At 38.4% G+C, this 20322-nt stretch overlaps 2 protein-coding genes across 6 annotated transcripts in view; one reads left to right on the forward strand and one right to left on the reverse strand.

The window, feature by feature from the left end:
- Positions 1–8069, forward strand: part of LOC127434414 (centrosome and spindle pole-associated protein 1-like) — a 32994-nt gene extending 24925 nt beyond the window's left edge. Inside the window, 11 exon segments of the mRNA XM_051687143.1 lie at positions 553–660; positions 791–857; positions 949–1075; positions 2620–2668; positions 2670–2760; positions 3388–3522; positions 4365–4408; positions 4580–4643; positions 6453–6556; positions 6916–7066; positions 7725–8069. Of these exon segments, the coding sequence (XP_051543103.1) occupies positions 553–660; positions 791–857; positions 949–1075; positions 2620–2668; positions 2670–2760; positions 3388–3522; positions 4365–4408; positions 4580–4643; positions 6453–6556; positions 6916–7066; positions 7725–7930 (1146 nt within the window). The 3' untranslated portion in view covers positions 7931–8069.
- A 1554-nt stretch (positions 8070–9623) lies between these two features.
- LOC127434396 (brefeldin A-inhibited guanine nucleotide-exchange protein 1-like) overlaps positions 9624–20322 on the reverse strand; it is a 94190-nt gene continuing 83491 nt past the window's right edge. For 3 of the 5 annotated variants that reach the window (XM_051687107.1, XM_051687105.1, XM_051687103.1), the window contains 9 exons: positions 19989–20124; positions 19707–19845; positions 18734–18803; positions 18453–18573; positions 14625–14764; positions 14335–14503; positions 13945–14083; positions 12580–12697; positions 9624–10923 (listed from right to left, as the gene is read on the reverse strand). In XM_051687107.1, the coding sequence (XP_051543067.1) occupies positions 10732–10923; positions 12580–12697; positions 13945–14083; positions 14335–14503; positions 14625–14764; positions 18453–18573; positions 18734–18803; positions 19707–19845; positions 19989–20124 (1224 nt within the window). In that variant the 3' untranslated portion in view covers positions 9624–10731. The remainder of the gene's footprint in view (positions 10924–12579; positions 12698–13944; positions 14084–14334; positions 14504–14624; positions 14765–18452; positions 18574–18733; positions 18804–19706; positions 19846–19988; positions 20125–20322) is intronic. The other 2 variants (XM_051687106.1, XM_051687104.1) reach the window with 2 other exon arrangements.

A 20322-nucleotide genomic window follows, 5' to 3' on the forward strand; every position in this document is an offset into this window, starting at 1 on the left:
GATCCATATCTAATATCTTCTTCTGTTAACAGATGTTTCTCTAGAATAATGTTTCTTCTTCTGTTTATATATTGCACTGTTAATATCTTGCAGTATTATTTGTTACTCGTCATATTTTCGTCAATAGTATGCTTTAATAAAATCGCTTAATTATTATCATGATGCGTTTTTCGTCTCATATTCATTATAGCTGATGAAATCAAAAAACCCTTTGCCAACTAACGTTTTCCTCAGTGATTTTGTTGACGAGATTAACACTTTGCATATTTGGGCTTGCTAGTGCTTGGCCCCATATTACTATAAAGTATGACTGACCACTTATAGCAATTGTCAAATATCCCCACCTACTGTTCGAAACGCACTCTACATAACGTCATTATTAATTGGCATATGAATTGCCTTGTTTAGGGGATGTTTAATGCAAGTTTATGTATGTTTAAAAAAATCTAAAGCAAATGGCACAAAAAATAGAGACGACTGTCTGGCATAAGGGTTTTACCTCAAAGTAAACATCCCTTTCTTTGCTGACGCATCATTTTCAAATACCGAAAGGTTCACAAGGCACCATCGCCACCCTTACCAGCCTTGCAGAAGAAACTATGTCAGCAGATGCCCAGACCTCCATCGGTGGAGAGCCACTGCTCTACTGCAACTCTGTCTGTGAGTGACACAACTGTAAACATGCTTCACAAACCATCTAGACAGTAATGCTTGACTTGACAATTACTGAACTCCCACCCCAGAGAAATAGTGTTAGGAAACTTTACGCAGTGTGTTTCTCTTCATACAGGTGCGTTCTATGTCAGTGCCACATTCACCCCCAGTGCCCACCCGCAAGAACGAGATCAGGGTGACAGGTAATTTATTACATCCTGTGGCCACCACAGAACTCCCCTTCTATCACAGGTGCTCAGGCTTATCAGATATTGTCTGCTGAATTTGTTTTAGAAGAGAAGCAGACTGTTATCAGGGAGTTGTCTGCCTTGCGTAGACAGCTGCGAAGTGAACAGAGACGTCTGGAGGGGCAATTATTGCAGTCCAGCAGACATGGCAGTCCCTCTCCTGCTCCAGTCAGGTACATTTATAAACCATCTGCACAGACAGATTCCTAAGATTATGCATGTGTTTTACACCTTTATAACTATTCAGATTATTTACAGTGCTTGTGTTCTATGTGTGAAAAATTAGACCCTATATTCAAGTTGTGTTTTCCCTTACAAGTCTGATGAGCAGACATGCTTAAAATTCAACAGGCCATCAAATCAAAATTGGGAAAAGTTTGTGGCTTATAGGCCATAGCTGCTTTTCCACCATCGGGCCGAATAGTTCTGAGCGCAGTGAGCAAATGTTCCAGTAGCATTTCCACTTGACCACAGTTCAGCACAGCATGATTGCAAACCTTTCACGGCCCTGATTTCTTTGCACAGTTAGCTAACTGTCCAGAATGGCTTTAGTATGTGGCGACTCATGATTGTCAGATTTGCCAATGCCAAGGTCACTCGTTTGTTTCTAGGTAGCTGCCAAAGTTTGCTATGGTGAGGTTAATAAAAATGTATGTTATGTTTAGTGTAGCTTCATGATTTTATGATTGTTTTAGCTAGTATAGTACATTATTTTTCGACATGCCTTTTTGGTTTGGGTAATAGATTACACTTGCTAGCTCCTTAAAACGCAATTTAATATATCATTATATTACTTGTATAATATTTTGTAGCTTTTTAGCTAGTCTGGGAACGTTTACTTGTGTGTTTGTGTCCAGTGGCATGCACAACCCATCAGCAAATGATGGTACATTTCTCACCTTTTTCTCTTTGTTTTCCTTTTTGTGACATGGGACATGTCTTTCCTGTGCTTTAGCAGAGTAAAAAACAGGAAGCCAGTGTAGATTTTGTATTTAAGTCATTCTGTGTAGAATTGTACAATTTCTCTTAGTTCTTTTCTGCCTCGAAGTGCTACAGCAAGTTAAGCTCAATCGACAGCATTTGAAGCATAATGTTGATTACCACAAACATTTATTTCAATCGTCCCTCCTGTGGCCAATTTTTTAAGGGTTAAATGCAGAAATGTGAAGCTTATAATTTTATAAAAGCATTTACATTTGTTCTATTAAAACTTGTGTATTATTTGAGCTGTAAAGTTGTTTAAATCGTGTTTTTTATACGGTCGTTTTAGGGTTTGTCGACATTATTTTGTCATGGCAATGAAGTTGCAAAATTGACTATAACATTACACAGAAAAGGTTAGCAAGTCATTTTTTCACAGTAAAATCATGGTAACACGCATATTGTATGTCTTGTGGCTATACTTTTGAATTCACTTCCATTGTAAGTGTCTCACTGTAACCTAGAAATGTGCTTTATTTAAAGAAAAGGAGGAAATGGTCTAAATTAATTTTTGTGGTATCAACATTATGCCACAAATGCTGTCGATTGAGCTTAACTTGTATTGAACCCAGAATATTCTTTTAATCTAGTTCTGACAAGCATTAGCAAGTAGCAAATCAGGTTCATGGCTATGCAAGCTAAAGGCTATTAGCCTTAAAAAATATATATATACTCTCTCTTTTTATATCAGAATAAGGCATTTGTTTGTTAATATATGCATGCATATTGGTAACAGGCAAAGAGAGCACCCCCCAGAGGATGTTTTTGAAATGGCGAGACTGCTGCAAACAGGTCCCCTTCAGGAGGCCGGCTTCCCACACCACTGCAGCAGTAAACATGCAGAATCTTCGGGAGTTTAACCATCTGAAGTACAGAGGTAAATGTGAACTGAACTTCCTGTCTTTTACTTGCCACACCTCAAGAAATGTTACATTTTAAACTCTTTCAAATGGGGAAGTAATTTCACACACAAAACTACGTGCATCAGGGGCTCTTGCACTCAAGATATTATTTATTTTAGAACTTTTTTTTTTTTTGCTAAAGTAGAAGAATTTATGATTTACTTTTAATTTTATTGGTAATCTGACATGTTAAAAACAATCTTGACAAATGCTTTTGGAGATTGAGGTTTTGGTATTTACCAATTTAAGTGGACTGATTTGCCTTAAGGTTGCTTTGGTTTTAGTTTCTTAAGTGGAATTAAAACTCGATTTTTCTCATACATAATGCATGCTGCCTTGATTGGGGGGAAATCATTAAAACGTTGACATTGACAAAGTGTTGTCATGTGACAAGGCTGTTGGCACAGACCCTTATGGAGAAATTAAAAATGAAGCTGGAAAGTATCATCATTGCTATTATGATGAATGAATGTTTTACCATGTGTAGCTCAATGTCCATATTCAGCATCACTGCCTTTTGATGATGTAAATCAGGAGGAGAGGATGACTCTTATCTTGTGTGTGTGTGTGTGTGTGTGTGTGTGTGTGTGTGTGTGTATTAGACGGTGGATCTCGTGAGGAGGTTCGGCAGGCATTTCCTGACCCCTCCGTTGATGATCACAGTTTAGACATCCAGCAGCAGGCGCTGCTACGACAACAGCAACGAACCATCAACAGCCTGAGGGGCAGGGCCACTGGTCAGTCTGTGTATGTGTGCATGTTAGGAGTGGACATTTAGTGGTGGGCATTGAGCATTCCATCTGCGAATTTTTTTATTTTTTATTGTGGGTCTATGTGCATATTCATCATACAGATGTTTAAAAAAAAAAAATCAAAATACAAAAATATCCCTGCATTTTATTTAGTACAGTTGTCCTTCATGTTGCTGTTTTTGAATGGAAGAAAATGCAAAAAAGCAGCTGTAACTAATCACAAAATTAAAATGAGGCTGTTTTTCACACTTTGTGTATAGTTTTAAAGGTGCACGCAGTAACCTTTTGTTCGTGTCATCTTGGACTTACCTAGTGGTGTGGATGCAGCATCATTCAAAATCAAAAGTTTTCAGTTACAGATGCCATTGTAGAAATTCACTATTAACAATCAACCATGATTAATTTAATCCAAGAGTGAAAGTGTCCAATAACAGGGCGGTTACTGAGATTAAGCGAGTGGTATTCGGCTGGTCATGTGATTCTAAAATGGCAGCCCCCATGTGCGGACCCTCTCCCTGTAGAATATAACAGCTTTTATAAGGTTACTGATATGACTGGGGTCCTCATCTCATGTGAGTGGTCATGATTTTATACATATGTTTCAAAATTACAATTCATTTCTTTAGGAGTAAAACTTTTTTAATGGGGAAAAAAATAACTGAGTGCACCTTGAAACATTAAAATTATTTATTGAAGTTTTTTCTTTTCATTGTTCTCTCTTCATGATCGATAATTGCTGTCACTTCTGAGCACTCGGTGTGTGCGTTTTATATCACTGTTTTCACAAAGACCATACACATCCATTATCACCTGTATTCCCTGGGCAGATTACTTTGACCTGGTGTCTTCAGGCCAACAGCATCATGAGATGGTGAGTATATTGTCTGCACACTGGTGCACATGTGCGTTAGAGAAGCTCATGCTTCAGTATTTGCGTGACCCATTTTTCTGAGCCCTTCAAGGATATCTGCAGTCTGTTAGCACTCTCTTGACAGTTCTGGTTATTGACTTGACATTTTTATTGATGTGTTTATCCCTCCAGAGGGGGAGTTCTGTGGAAGATCCGGGCAGACTCTCGCTGTTAGACTCAGAGAGTGCCTTTATTGGTAAGTTCCCTTGAAACAAAAATCAGAAGAAAGCGTTTTACTCAGCCGTTAGACACATTTGTATTCTGTGCTTTATCACCCGCAAAGTTTAGACTTCTTGAGCTTTTAGAGCAACATTTGGATGACGTACTGAAGTGTACGTCAGTACTGAAGATGTCAGAGTGTGGCTTACATATTCTTCCATGTACTGGTGAGTGATGTATGTGTAATGGTTTCACTGTACTCGCGACAACCAAATTTCTCAATGTGCTCACAAAACCAATCTGAAAATAGATATAAAATTCTCCTCACTAGTTGAAAAGGTTAATAAATGCAACCTAGTCTCATAGACTGTAACTTCATTTTTGCAAACTGACTTTTACGTGCCAAATTCTACGTTTGGTAAAATTAACACTAGAGATGTTACAACAACTGTACGTTTTATTCACTTTCACACATTGCTACGTTATCATATCATACTTTTACTCTAATGCATCGTTTGAAAAATGACACATTTTAAAGCTTGCATTACAGACTACATTTACACACTTATTTAAATGTGATTAGCTTTCGCGGTAGCTCACTTGATAGAGTATTGGACTTTGTATTCGGAAGATCACGGTTTTAGCCCAGCCAAGCACGCAAGCTGACACATGTGAAGAAAATGTCATAGAAGCGACACGAAAAGAAATGGTTGCTTCAGAAAATGAGCTTCATGTTGCATTTGCTTTTAAGACACCATTGGTTAGGTTAAGGTGTTGGTTAAGGGTAAGGATGTCCATTTTGTTTACCTCTCATTTGCTCATAGGACACTATTGGTTAGGTTTAGGTTAAAGTTTTAGGTTAGGCAAGTAAGTTTCACTCATTAAAACCTCCATCAAATATTCACCTTAAAACTCTTGTGTGATCACGTCACCATTTCACTCGCTTTTTGCGCCCCCCACTGGACATTTTACTGGGAAACTGCAACCAAACATGTAATGAAGCATGTAATTTTGTTTTGCAAAAATGTTGCCATGGTCACATGGTTTAAAAATGAACATTTCTTTCCTTTGTTGACCTATTTCCTGTTGAAATAGGAAATTGTGGCAGAACATATGGAAGGATCTGTCCTTTAGCCTTTAGTTTACAAAAAAAATGTGTATACTCCCTTGCAAACGGGGAGCGATCAGAAATTGTGTTCAATTTTCTCTGAAGAATACTGTAAATTTTAAATATATAAGTCTAAAAGCAGACAAAAATGAACATAAAGCAGGAATATTCTAGCATACATGTGTCCTCAAAGCTAACAGACATGGACTAAAAGCCAAAAATCTCAATTACGATCTAAACGTTTTACAAACTATCTGTAAGGGGTAGGATTGGGGTTACAGTGTAGTAATTATAATTAGCTTAATTTGAAGAATACCAAGTCTATTGGTGGTCCTTACACGTATTGGGGTGTTTATGTGTCAGTATGAGCAGCAGACAATGCGTGACACTGCTCTCACACAGCTGCTGTCAGTGCCCGGAATCTGGACAGATGACAGCCAGTGTGACAGCTATGCCAGACAGAAGAGAGACTGACTCTGGGGTTTAGAGAACGCCTGTTCTCATTGACACCCTAGAGAGATCGACAGTCACCTTGTAAATGAGTTCCTGAAACAGTCTTCAGTCTCATATTTTCAGCATCATTACATTGGTTCAGTTTCAATTATCAAGCCTTGAATGCAGAGTCGTACATGTTAGAACTTGATAGAACACGTCAAGAAATCTCAAGAGATCCACAGCTGTTATTGGAAAGTGTGAAATCTTTTGTTGTAATTGACCAACATGTTGTCTTCTTCACAGATCCCAGTGCCGCTTCATTCCTTTTACGATCCCAGCATAACCAGAGAGATATACAGGACTCTGCCAGAGTGAGACCAACAGCCAGGAAGGGGGATATCTCTAATGTAAGTGACATTGTGTACGGCAAGTAAGGTTGTAGTTGTCTGCTTTAACTAGAATCAGTGTTATGGACAATGAGAGGTTCCCAACCTTTTTTTGTCTGCTGAACCCATATTACCTAAATTCTCAACATTTTGAATATCCAAAAAGCACAATGGCAGCATAGAATTAATCCATAAGACTCCAGTGGTTTAATCCATTTCTTCAGAAGTCATATGATAGGTGTGGGTGAGAAACAGATCAACATTTAAGTCCTTTTTACTATAAATTCTCCTCCCTGCCCAATTTAAATAATTTTTAAAATGAATGTATTGGCAAATACCTATCATATCTCAAGTCGTTCCTTTTTTTAAATTGTCTGTAGGATGTGATGTCCAGGTACACACGACCTGACAGTGGATCGGACAGCAAGTCCCAGCACTCATTAACCAGCACAGAAATCGAGAGGCTGAGGGAACGCACAAGAAACAAGATGACATCATTGAATAACATGAGAGAACATGACTGGAGATCAGGTCAGGAGCTCTGGAATCTGAAAGCAAAATCTTTTAACCAGAGTGTTGACATTATGTATGTTCCACTTTGTAGTTTATTTTGGGCAAGAACTGCTTATTTAGACAGGAAGAGACATTTAAAATGACCAACCACAGCACGATTTTTACATGACATTTTGGGCAGATAAACTGGGGGGCAAATAAACTGAGAACAAAACAGAATATGCAGTTGTGCTCAAGCATATGTTGGTTTTCTTTCCACTAAGTGGGTCTCAAACATAACTCTTGAATATAATTCAAAGATTCAATTTTTCCACAAACCTTGCAGATATGTCAAATCTAGTGACTAGTTTTTCCTCGCAAGAGTGTTTCCTGAAGGACTGTGCATTTTGACTCCTGGAAATTGCGTTGAAACAGATTGGAGCTTGTAATTTTGAGAAGGCTCTTGTCATTTATGTGAACAACATGCATCAGATGATTAGTGAATAGTCCATGGGTGCTCTGCGGGTATGCAGTCTGAGGGTGAGACTAGGTTTTTGTCAACTGGCTGTTCTTTGTTTCAAATGACTACTTATGTTTCCCCTTCAAAAATTGTGAATCTTCTACTGAAAAACAGTCGTTTAATGGTAATATGAGGGTAAAATATCTAAACTTACTATAAATCTTTTGTGCTGTCCAGGGTATGCTTCAGGAGGAGGGGAGGAGCTATGGTCACAGACTCCTCCTCCTGTCCACCGCCCTGTTTCCATTGACACCATTGCCACAGAGCCCTGGTTACGTCCTAGCTCCTCGGATACACTCAAGACATTCATGGGCGTTCGCAGGCCATCTAGCCGGAACCACACAAGCCAGGACTGGGATGGGCCTTCTACCTACCACGGTTAATCTTAGTGCTGTTTTCAAGATTTGAATTAAGAATGCCAGTTTCACAGCATCCCAACTTTCTACAGCTATTTTATAAGCAACTCCTTAAAGCATACTTAAAGGGATAGATCACCCAAAAATGAAAATTATTTCTTAATATCCTGACCTTTATGTCATCCCAGATGTGTATGACTTTCTTTCTTCTGCTGTACACAAACAAAGATTTTTAGAAGACTATCTCAGCTCTGTAGGTCTTCACAATGCAAGTGAATGGGTAACAACATTTCGAAGCTCTAAAAGCACACAAAGGCAGCATAAAAGTAATCCATAAGACTCCAGTGGTTAAATCCATATCTTCTGAAGCGAAATAGGTGTGAGTGAGAAAAATATCAATATATAAGTCCTTTTTTATAAATCTCCACTTTCACATTTTGTTTTCCTTTTGTTTTTGGTTATTTGCAGTCTTTGTACATATTGCCACCTACTGGGCTGGGAGGAGAAATTATAGGAAAAAAGGACTTAAATATTGATCTGTTTCTTACCCACAGGTACCACGTCGCTTCTGAAGATATGGATTACTTTTATGCTCCCTTTATGTGCATTTTGGAGCTTCAAAATGTTTGCATCCAATCACTTGCTTTGTGAGGTCCTACAGAGCTGAAATATTCTTCTAAAAATCGTCCTTTGTTCTGCAAGAGAGAGAAAGCCATACACATCTGGTGTGGTATGCGAGTGAGAATAGGAGAGAATTTTCATTTTTGGGTGAACTTTCCCTTTAAAGCCAAAAAGGAATGGTACCTTAACTATTTTTTTCAATCCAATTTCTTTTCTGTGTTGTCATAGTGCATCAAAATTTGTGCTGGCATCTTAAATGCTTGTAAATGAAATATTACACTTCTAAAACACTTGCTGTAGAATTAAGAGTTCACTGTTAGGTGAATCTGCTTTCCAGCAGAATGGAGCAGCATTTGAGTCTGTGCCCTCCGGTCAGAGAGTGCAGTATTGACACTTTATATACTTTGACTCGGTGTGTATATGCATAAACTGCATGAGTTCTGTCTGTTGTCAGGTGAGTTTTGGATTTGAGAAGTCTTAATGTGTGATTTGTTTGGTTTTACTTTTCACTTTTATGATTGTTTTACTTTTAATACAGAATAAAAGTTGTAAGTACAGTATAGAAATATAAGCTTATGCAGCTAGAGGCTTATAACAGAAAAATGAATTTAATTTAGAGCTTATTGACTTAGTAATAATTGTATATCTTGATAATGATCAAATACTACATCTGTTACATGCATTCACTTCAAAATTACTCTCAATATGCCATAAAGATTTCAAAAAGTTCATCAGGGCAAATTCAGCATGTTCAAAAACTTAATCAGGGTTCCCTCCCTTTTTGACCAATGAATTTTCATTCATTCAATTAGCAAATGAATCATTTACTTTTTTTTTTTTAAGGAATGATTCACTGACTAATCAAACATTACTCTGGCTTGTGAGTTTTACTCTACACAAGAGCAGCTCGTGAAATATTTTAGAGCAGAGAAAAACTAGAAAATACATATTCTCTATAGAAATTACCATGACTTTTCCACATCTGGAAAACACTTTTTTAAAACACCCTTATTTTTTCCAGGTTTTCATGACAGTGGGAACCCTGTTTATTGACCTATGACCTGATTAAAATGTGCTAGCAATAATGACCAGTGCCACATACAGTTGTACAGATCATTTTATTCCATATAGAAAACTTTACAGGGCTGTACCATTACAGTTCACCCTCACTAACCAGGAATGCTTCAGATCCTCATTTCTGTCGACAGTTTTAAAGCGGCGCTATCATTAATTTCTATACAGTACAACCCACCCCCAAAAACAAGATTTTAAATATATTAACTTTTTTCAAAAAAATTTACTCGTAGAGTGAAACTTAACTTCAAACAGGGATACAAACCAGTGATTCAGATGCAGCTCACATTTAAGTTGCCCTCAATTTCTAAGTTCCAGTTTTTTCCTTTTTTAAAGGATCTCAGTTGCCCTCTGTATTTAATTAAAAAAAGTGTCAGCATATATAAAATGGAGTAATCGAACTAATCAATTTATATACTGTATAATTTAGAAATCTCGAGCTGGACAGTTATGGAGGGATAGATGGCATAGTTCAATAATTTATCACAAAAGTAAAAATCTCCAGTGCATTTTTGATCAAGGAAACAAGTGCAGCAACTGAAATTGTTCCGAGAAATAAAAAAAATACAGAAAACAAAATCTAGTGTTGTGAGATTATATTACAAAGCTGGACTTCTGTACCACTAGTTTCTTCTGAGGAGTTATTTGTGCTAATGTTAGCCATTAGCAGTGCAAACAAAACAAAATAAATCTGAATCAAATGAGGAAACACTACACTGCTTGCTTGATACCAAATCCTTCTTTCCTTGAAACAGCTTTTAATATTATGCCAAGACACTTTTGAAATATATTTGGACCTTCTGAAGCTCTCAAAGGTCAAGCATTTGAATAGTAGTAGCAATTCAGTATCCTCATTGTTTTAAATAATTTGATTCTATTGTACAAGGCTTGGTCATTTGTCCAGTTGGCAGGGCATGCCTGGTCTGTGACTGGTTGTTTGTCCAAAGCACCCCATGAAAGGGCAAACAGGAGGTTGATATAAGTACCACAATAATAAATCTCAACTCTCTGATGCAGTCCACTCTTTCCTGGAGCTCCTCATTGGTTGCAGGAGATCAGATTACCACATCCTACAGTGTTCAAGACAGCAGATTAAAAGAGAGAAGCTTCACAACAGACAGGCACTGCTGCTCCTAGGCGCTATAGGGCATTTGGGAGCTTGGAGGCTGATCCGAGGCCTGTTGTGGTTCCAAACTGTGTGTGATCTGGAACACTAATCCGATGCGCAGGAAGAACTTGCGCAGCACGGCCCTCAGCTCTGGGATTAGGTCAAACTGCATGATCTCACACAGAAGAGGGTAATATCTCGACGCGTGGGCCTTGAACTGCAAAGCAAAGAGGAATATAATTTGAATTCCTTTACATTTTCACACCGCATGCTCCGGTGTAATCAAATTAGACTTGTGGTAATGATTACAACCAGGTGTGCGCTCATTATTGGTTATAGTAACGCAAACCCACAGTTTTGTCTCTGTCAGACTCAGTAATGCATTAGAGCTAGAATTGAGGCAGATTAAAAATGACTGATCATTAATCATTCATATGAATCTGTTTACTGCTGAGAGGGCAATAAATGTTCAATTATAGTTAAGCTTTTCCATTCAATAGATCCGGCTCCTGTACCATGGACAATGTCTGCTGAACCCATATGACCTAAATTATCTCAACATTTTGAAGCTCCAAATAGCACAGAAGTAATCCATAAGACTCCAGTGTTTTAATCCATTTCTTATGAAGTGATATGATAGGTGTGGGTGAGAAACAGATCAACATTTAAGCAGGTGGCGATATGGATGAAGAATGCAAATTGCCAAGAACATGAAATTGGAGATTTATAGTAAAAAAGGACTTAAATATTGATCTGTTTCTCACCCACACCTATCATATAGCTTCTGAAGACATGGATTAAAACACTGGAGTCTTATGATTACTTTAATGCAGCCTTTATGTGATTTTTGGAGCTTCAAAATTTTGGTCACCATTAACATGGATTGTGTAGACCTACAGAACTGGTATATTCTTCTAAAAAATCTTGTTTGTGTTCTGCCGAAGGAAGTAAGTCAAACACATCTAAGATGGCATGAGGGTGAGTAATATTAAAAAATATTTACTCAGCATTTATTATTAAATTTCATTAATACTATTTTTATTGCTATTATTATAATATCAAACAACACTGATTTTCAATATGTAGGTTTTGCATGTGCAGAAATGAATAAATAAATGACGCATGCACACATTTAATCGCACATTTACTGTAATTACAAAACCTTTTGTGATATATTTGCAAAATGTGTCCAATATACAGAAGTAGCAGGTGTCTAGAAAAATTGGGGACAAAATCTGTTTATATTTCTCACTTTGTGCTCACAGTTTTGAATGAATACGTCACATCCGGTAGCAAACAGTTTTGTCACACAAGTTGAAATATTTAAACCCAGCCAAAGCTTAAATCGTATTCGAAAATGTTGCATCCGGAGATGGGCGGAACTCATCGCAGCCACTGTGCGACTCTTCATTGGAAATAAGACATCTTGTCAATTTGTCAGATGCAGGCGGCTTTACTGCTTTTAGAAAATGGTTGTTACAGAATAACAATATTGATACAAATTTTCATTAAAACACTATTTTATTAAGCAAATTGCCATTCTTCCACTAGAAGATATAGACCTTGACATGTAAACAATAACAACATCATTCTTAGGGTGCGGCACAGTGATATGGCAAACAGGTGTTTAGTGCCGCTGGAATCAACATTTACATGTTTGTGTTATATTTAGTTTGTTTTAATTTTTACGTGTTATTTAAAAAAATACACTTTATTATTTAATTTGGCATTTTGTCTTTTACAATCTTATGAACCCACTTGCAGTTCCAGTATGAACCACTAGGGGTCACTAACCTCCAGTTGAGTAACCCTGGATGAAATCTGCGAATTCACATTCTGCAGTTTGTTAATGTGCGTTGAATGAGGCACTCACTCTGTCATCACTGATCTTGAGCACTTTGGTCAAGAAGAGCAGCAGCAGGTTGGTCCAGGCCTCACGGTGGCTCTCAGATGTCAGGGTGAGGAAGTAGGCCACAGCGTCACTGCACACACTGAGAGACGAACAAAGCGACAGAATGAGAGAGCAGTTTGAATGTAGACATTAAACACTGCTTATTTTATACAGATAAAACACAGATATATTGAACTTTTTCTAAAACTCAAGAAACAGTTATTTAATGAGAAGTCTTTCATTCCTTTTTTTATTTTTACTTCTTGAACAGACCTTCAAAAGCTAGCTATGCAGCCAAGTCTACAGGCAGTAGTTTACCTTTACAAAAGTTCCTCTGGTAAGCAGTTTGTCATTTTCTTTATATTTTTAACACCAGTGGTGGACTACAAGTTATCACTGCATTGTTCTCTTATATTTTGGCAGAAACTACTGTTATGGTACATTTCTGTAAGGGTGTAAAATAGGAATCTTATAACAGAGATGCATTAGTGCCTGTCACATGCATCTTAATTTAGCTTGAATGAGTATAAAATTAATTACTAGATACCTGTCGTATACCCTAAGAGCCATGGTGACCTCTGCTCAGTCTCCTCTCTATTGTCTTATGTATCCATCTGCCCTGCAGCCTCCTTCGCACACATAATCTCATCTAAATCTCCTTTATCCTAGTTAAGTGTGACTGCACTCTCCCACACACACACACACACACACACACACACACACACACACATTCAGAGAGCTGCTGGGCTGTTGAACAGTGAATGATTAGCAGCTCTTATAGTCTTTCTGCATACAAGGAAGCCAGAGTCTAGTCTGCCCTCTTTCTCATGACTGCACCCCATTAGCAGTGCTGCCTTTGAGATGCATAGAGAGTGAAATGGATATCTTGATATTACTTGTGTGCTCAGTTGAGTCAGCTTCACGTTAGAACTAGGATTGTGTACATAATAATACGGGATTAAATGAGAGAATTTACATTTTTATGTGAACTATTCCTTTAATGCATTGTGAACTATCATGGACTAAAAATACAGTTTATCAATAAATTAACATGAACCAAGATTAATAAATGCTGCTAATAAATATTGTGATTGTTAGTTCAGGACACCTAATGCATTAACTATTGTTAACGATTAGACGCTTATTGTAAAATGTTACCACTTTGTCAACTAATAAAATGATTGCATGTATGCACACTCATGTTTCTTCTTGTCACACACACTCAGTGCTGCTAAAACTGGAGCAGAGAGGATGATATGAGCATGTAATTAACCGAATAATATTTACATTGCTGCAGGGCCTAAAAGCACAGCAGTTCTGGTCACGAACACGACTGTGATGTCTTACTTGAGCAGTCTCCTCTGCACCTCCTCCCAGGCATCTTGCCTGCTGTGGTCCGTGTACATGCGGAAAAGGATGCGCAGGCCACACGCCAGGCTGCTGGTCTCCTGTTTCAACAGATTGGGCTTTGACTTCCCTTTGAAACCTGATCATACACACAGACACAATGAGCTCTTTTAATGTGGGACAGGAGAAGACATCAAGCCAGAAGTGACAAAGACTTTCCATTAGGCCACACAGGTGGTTCTATCTGATAACGGGAGGACATGATGTATCCTGGTGGCTCTTTTATGGGCCAAAATCAAGTCATAACAATGGATATTTTTCTTGCATCTCCAGTTTCTAACAACAAAGCAATGATCATGTTTCATTCTCATCTAAAATTAGATTACTGACCGGCCTTCCACAGTGCAGTCCTCTGTTCGTTATTAGAGTTGAAGGCCTTTGCAAAGCGATGAGATTCCAGGAGACAGTCGAGCAGTTTAAAGAGCTGTTCTGAGGTCAGGTAGCGAAACATTCCCTGGTCCTGAGTATCCACATGTACATCAGCATCCAGAGCATCTCTCTGCAGGGAAACACTTCATTTAGACAGTGTAATTGACTAGAAGTCAAGTTCAAATCTCTCTCCATCAAAAAGTGAAGAAAAAAAAACCCATCAGAGTTTAGGATAGTTGCAATGCAGACACCTGTGCTGCTGCAAAGTTCTCAGCATCCTCCTTCTTACTGGTCGCCGGAAAGAACACAATGTTGTCTATAGTCTGAATGAGCTCCAGCTGCACCACACACTTTATAAGCAGAGCTGCAAACAGACGCTGTTCCTGCGCTTCTAGGGAGGAAAAGCATAGGAAACACAAAGTGAACAGCTGACCAGAAATGAGCTAATGGCTAAAGTCTGATTAGATCTGCTAGACTTTCCATTTAATGTGGTTTGGGTATATTAGTTTGTAATCAGGCTAATAAATAATGAATAAACCAGTTTAAATGTTTTTAATGAAAATTGAAAATTATTAATGATTATTACACAGCTTTCTTAAATACTTAATTCTGATTGGTCAATTGCTGCATTCCAATACAAATACTTTTGTGTCATGACTGCTAAACTGAATAGCCTAACAGACTGTTGTCCCAAGCAACCGATTTCCTAAATATTTTCTTAGTGGAAGCTTTAAGCTAATCTACATGAAAGCAAAAAAAAAAATGTTACTTAATATACAGTTGTGCTCAAAAGTTTGCATGCCCTGGCAGAAATTGGGAGATTTTGGCATTGATTTTGAAAATAGGACTGATCATGCAAAAAAACTATCTTTTATTTAAGGATAGTGATCATATGAAGCCATTTATTATCACATAGTTGTTTGGCTCCTTTTCAAATCATAATGATAACAGAAATCACCCAAATGGCCCTGATCAAAAGTTTAGATACTCTTGAATGTTTGGCCTTGTTACAGACACACAAGCAGACACACACAGGTTTAAATGGCAATTAAAAGGTTAATTTCCCACACCTGTGGCTTTTAAAATTGCAATTAGTGTCTGTGTATAAATAGTCAATGAGTTTGTTAGCTCTCACGTGGATGCACTGAGCAAACTAGATACTGAGCTACGGGGAGCAGAAAAGAACTGTCAAAAGAACTGCTTAACAAGGTAATGGAACTTTATAAAGATGGAAAAGGACATAAAAAGATATCCAAAGTCTTGAAAATGCCAGTCAGTACTGTTCAATTACTTAAGAAATGAAAAATTCGGGGATCTCTTGATACCAAGCCAAGGTCAGGTAGACCAAGAAAGAATTCAGCCACAACTGCCAGAAGAAATTGTTCGGGATACAAATAAAAACCCACAGGTAACCTCAGGAGAAATACAGGCTGCTCTGGAAAAAGACAATGTGGTTGTTCCAAGGAGCGCAATATGACGATACTTGAACAAAAATGAGCTGCATGGTCAAGTTGCCAGAAAGAAGCCTTTACTGCGCCAATGCCACAAAAAAGCCGGTTACAATATGCCCGACAACACCTTGACATGCCTCACAGCTTCTGGCACACTGTAATTTGGAGTGACGAGACCAAAATAGAACTTTATGGTCACAACCATTAGCGCTATGTTTGGAGAGGGGTCAAAAAGGGCTATAGTGAAAAGAATACCATCCCCACTGTGAATCATGGTGGTGGCTCACTGATGTTTTGGGGGTGTGTGATCTCTAAAGGCATGGGGAATCTTGTGAAAATTAATGGCAAGATGAATGCAGCATGTTATCAGAAAATACTGGCAGATAATTTGCATTCTTCTGCACGAAAGCTGCGCATGGGACGCTCTTGGACTTTCCAGCACGACAATGACCCTAAGCACAAGGCCAAGTTGACCCTCCAGTGGTTACAGCAGAAAAAGGTGAAGGTTCTGGAGTGGCTATCACAGTCTCCTGACCTTAATATCATCGAGCCACTCTGGGGAGATCTCAAACGTGCGGTTCATGCAAGACGACCAAAGACTCTGCATGACCTGGAGGCATTTTGCCAAGACGAATGGGCAGCTATACCACCTGCAAAAATTTGGGGCCTCATAGACCACTATTACAAAAGACTGCACGCTGTCATTGATGCTAAAGGGGGCAATACACAGTATTAAGAACTAAGGGTATGCAGACTTTTGAACAAGGGTCATTTCATTTTTTTTCTTTGTTGCCATGTTTTGTTTTATGATTGTGCCATTCTGTTATAACCTACAGTTGAATATGAATCCCATAAGAAATAAAAGAAATGTGTTTTGCCTGTTCACTCATGTTTTCTTTAAAAATGGTACATATATTTCCAATTCTCCAAGGGTATGCAAACTTTTGAGCACAACTGTACATATATATATATCTACACACACAGTACATACTGTATACTGAATACACTGCCTGGCCATAACAAAAAGTCACAGTTTGGATTTAAGGCAGTGTTATGATCTGGGGTTGCTTCAATTGTTCAGGTCTAGGCTCAGCAACATTATGTAGCAATAAAATGAAGTCAGCTGACTACATGAATGTATTGAATGACCAGGTTATCCCATCAATGGATTTTTTTCTTCCCTGGCGGCACGGGCAAATTCCAGGATGACAGTGCCAAGATTCATCAGGCTCAAATTGTGAAAGAATGGTTCAGGGATCATGAGGAATCATTTTCACAGAAGAAATGGCCACCACAGAGTCCTGACCTTAACCTCATTGAAAGTCTTTGGGGTGTGCTAGAGAAGACTTTAAGGAGTGGTTCGACTTACTCGTCATCAATACAAGATCTTGGACAAAAATTAATGCAACTTTGGATGGAAATAATCGTTGTGAAATTGCATAAGGTTGTTGAGACAGTGCCACGACGAATTCGCACCGTAATCAAAGCTAAAGGCAGTCCAACGAAATATTAGAGTATGTGACTTTTTTTGGCCAGACAGTTGAGTATTCTAACCAATCACTAACATGTCCGTTGAGCAATGAAAAGGCAATGGCCATTCAGAGCCGCTTAAATTAGTCCTCCGTCCTATCAGTGATGACAACTGTCTGAATGCCCAGATACTTACTTTATGTTTCACCTCTGTTTGCGGTGGCACATGAAAATTAATACTGTAGAAACATCACCTGACACTCGAAAAGAAGCTGTAGAACAAGAGCGAAACGCACTCTGGAATTATTTTGGATTCATTGCATATTGCACTGCTCGCTTTGAACGTAGATGTCAAATACACTGCAAATGAAAAGCACGACAAAACTAAAACACTCCCGTTCTAATCAAGGCATAGACGCGGTGTAAATAATTGATTTATTATGCTGATTAGACAGCTTTGTTTTTAATGAGAGTATTTGCGAGAGTGCAGAACTTTGTGCGTGGCGTCATTGAGCTCGCGTCGAAATGCAGGTCTCAAACAGTGTAAACCTGCAGTGAGTGACAGCAGCCATTGTAATGGGAGAGTTTGTCGCGTTGCTCGATTTCTGTGTACAATTTATAAAAAATCTAATAACAGTTTTGTTTTGTCTTGTAAGGCGGCCAATTTGAATTTGATTTGTACAAAATAGCAATAAATTCAGCTTAACTATACTATGTTTGTTTTGGAGGTGTAGCCAACATAAATATGGCATGAATAGCATATTTCAGGAGTCACCGTCATTGTTATCGCGTCTGCTCTAATAAGACCCATTTGCCACACAGCTGATATTTGTAGATTTAACATTTTCACGAATCGCACAAACTCTGATCGCAAATGACTGTTTTTAATTTCCAAAGTGCATCACTGAGGCCAAAAATGATCTAACGATGATCGTACATGAACAAGATCACCATTGAAGATCTAATGGGATCAATGGTCCCCTGTCTCGCCACCAAAGGGCTCACTGAATTTCATATTATTTACTCTACGTGGTCTAATAATTTAAGCAGTAATTTAGCAATAATTTAATTTATACTATACTATAGATATCCGTTTAAAATAATTGTTATTTGCCCTAACATTAACAAATATCATTACAATATTTAAATGATACATACCTAAAGCCACACTGAACTGACTCTGTCTTCGGTTGTCAGCCAAAGCCTTCTCCATACTGCTCACAGACTGCTGGTCATCTGATCGCGTCTGAATATCCACGGACTTCTGAGAAATAGAGTCCTGTAAGCACCAGACGAGTACTTAATAACATTATCACATTAAAGGGACTCAAACAGCACTTATTGCCAGAGGAGTGTCTGGATGAGAAGACCCTCCATGAAAGTGCTTAAGTAAACACCACTTCCACATTTAGCATGGTCTTGAAATCTTATTTGAATACCAGCTGTTTATCTGAGTCCAGCTGAGTCACATGATCTCCCTCCGTACCAGCCGGCCTCCATGTCAACAGCCTGAAAACAACGAAAGATGAAGTTATTATGGAAATGAACAATGCAATCCATCAATTCGGGGTGGGGGGGGGGGGGGGGTCATGTTGTTCCAAAACAGTACAACTTTCTTCAGTGGAACACAAAAATGAAGACCTGTACACACATGCAGATCTCATTAACTTTCAATGAGAGCTGCTGACATCTGGCGACACAAGCGACAGTGACTAGATGTGGCCATGGCGAGCGACACAACAAAGCTGAGAAAAGTTTAACTTTTGGGAGTGACAACCAACAGGAGTGTAGAAACAATGAAGTCGAGTGCAGGCAAGAGAGAGGAGAAATTTCTGTGAGCAATTTCACGATTTTATATGATTTATCTGTAAGCACATACATGGATATAATAAAATGATTCATGGAAAAGAAAAAGTTGGCTTGATTCAAACATTGATAGATCATTCATCTTATTAATTATATGATTCGTTGAGCACTGCGGCAGTTCATATAAAAATCATGCATTTTTAAAGACAAGAAAAGTGATTAATTGTCAAATTAGACTGATATATTAGTTTTACTGGCAAAATGCCTCATCTTTTATCAGGTTTTCAAGACATATGGCCAGATGTGCAGTTCGCCATTAATGTTAGAGCGACGGCAGTAGGAACGCCCACGAGCGACTTCACAGTACAGAGACTAGCGACTTCAAGCCATAAAGTCGCTGCACCTGTGTACAGGGCTTGAATGTGTCAACAATATCCTGGCGGTTCTTTTCCACATAATAAAAGGGAATGGGGACTGAAGCTGTCAAGCTCTTGAAGACAAAAAAAACAACAACAACAAAAAAAAACTAACCAAAATCCCATTGGAACCCATATGAGGACATGCAAATTATTTCTGGGTGTACTATCCCTAAGATTCAACACTCACGTATGTGGGATGGTGGTTTTGAAGATATCTAGCATACAGTTGCAGGTTTTGTCCCAGGTCTCAGGGTTAAACTTCTCACCATTAAGTATGACCACGTTTTCAAGGCAGTTAGTGCCTGATCTTGCTAACTGCTCATTATCTGTGGGAAGTAAGGATGCATATAGTGACATCATGACCTGAAGACATTGTACATATGCATTTCAATGAACTGGCTACATACGGTAAATAAGAACCTTTGCTTTTTGGACCTTCAAGCTTTCAGTCTAATGCAGGTACACTCACCTTGCTGCACACACCAGTAGAGCTGAGAGAGGATATCATCTAAGAGAACATCACTGAGAGATTCAAAGTACTGAGTGAAAACATCACAAATTGCATAAAGTGCATGATTACAGGTGGTGGTCATCCATTCTGCTTTCTGTGGGATGAGACAAAACAGAACATTAGCCATTGTAATACATCCTGGTTCAAGAATACTGCAGCGGGCCTATCTGATTATGTTTGAATTCAAAAGAGAGGTCCTCTATCCAAGCAATTTTAATGCTGGTGAAAAAATTCTAAGATGGTTAGTATTTGTTTGCATATCCTCCAGTGAAAAAAGATCCATCCTAGTTTA

This window comes from Myxocyprinus asiaticus, chromosome 44 (assembly GCF_019703515.2).
Source record: "Myxocyprinus asiaticus isolate MX2 ecotype Aquarium Trade chromosome 44, UBuf_Myxa_2, whole genome shotgun sequence".
NCBI lineage: Eukaryota > Metazoa > Chordata > Actinopteri > Cypriniformes > Catostomidae > Myxocyprinus > Myxocyprinus asiaticus.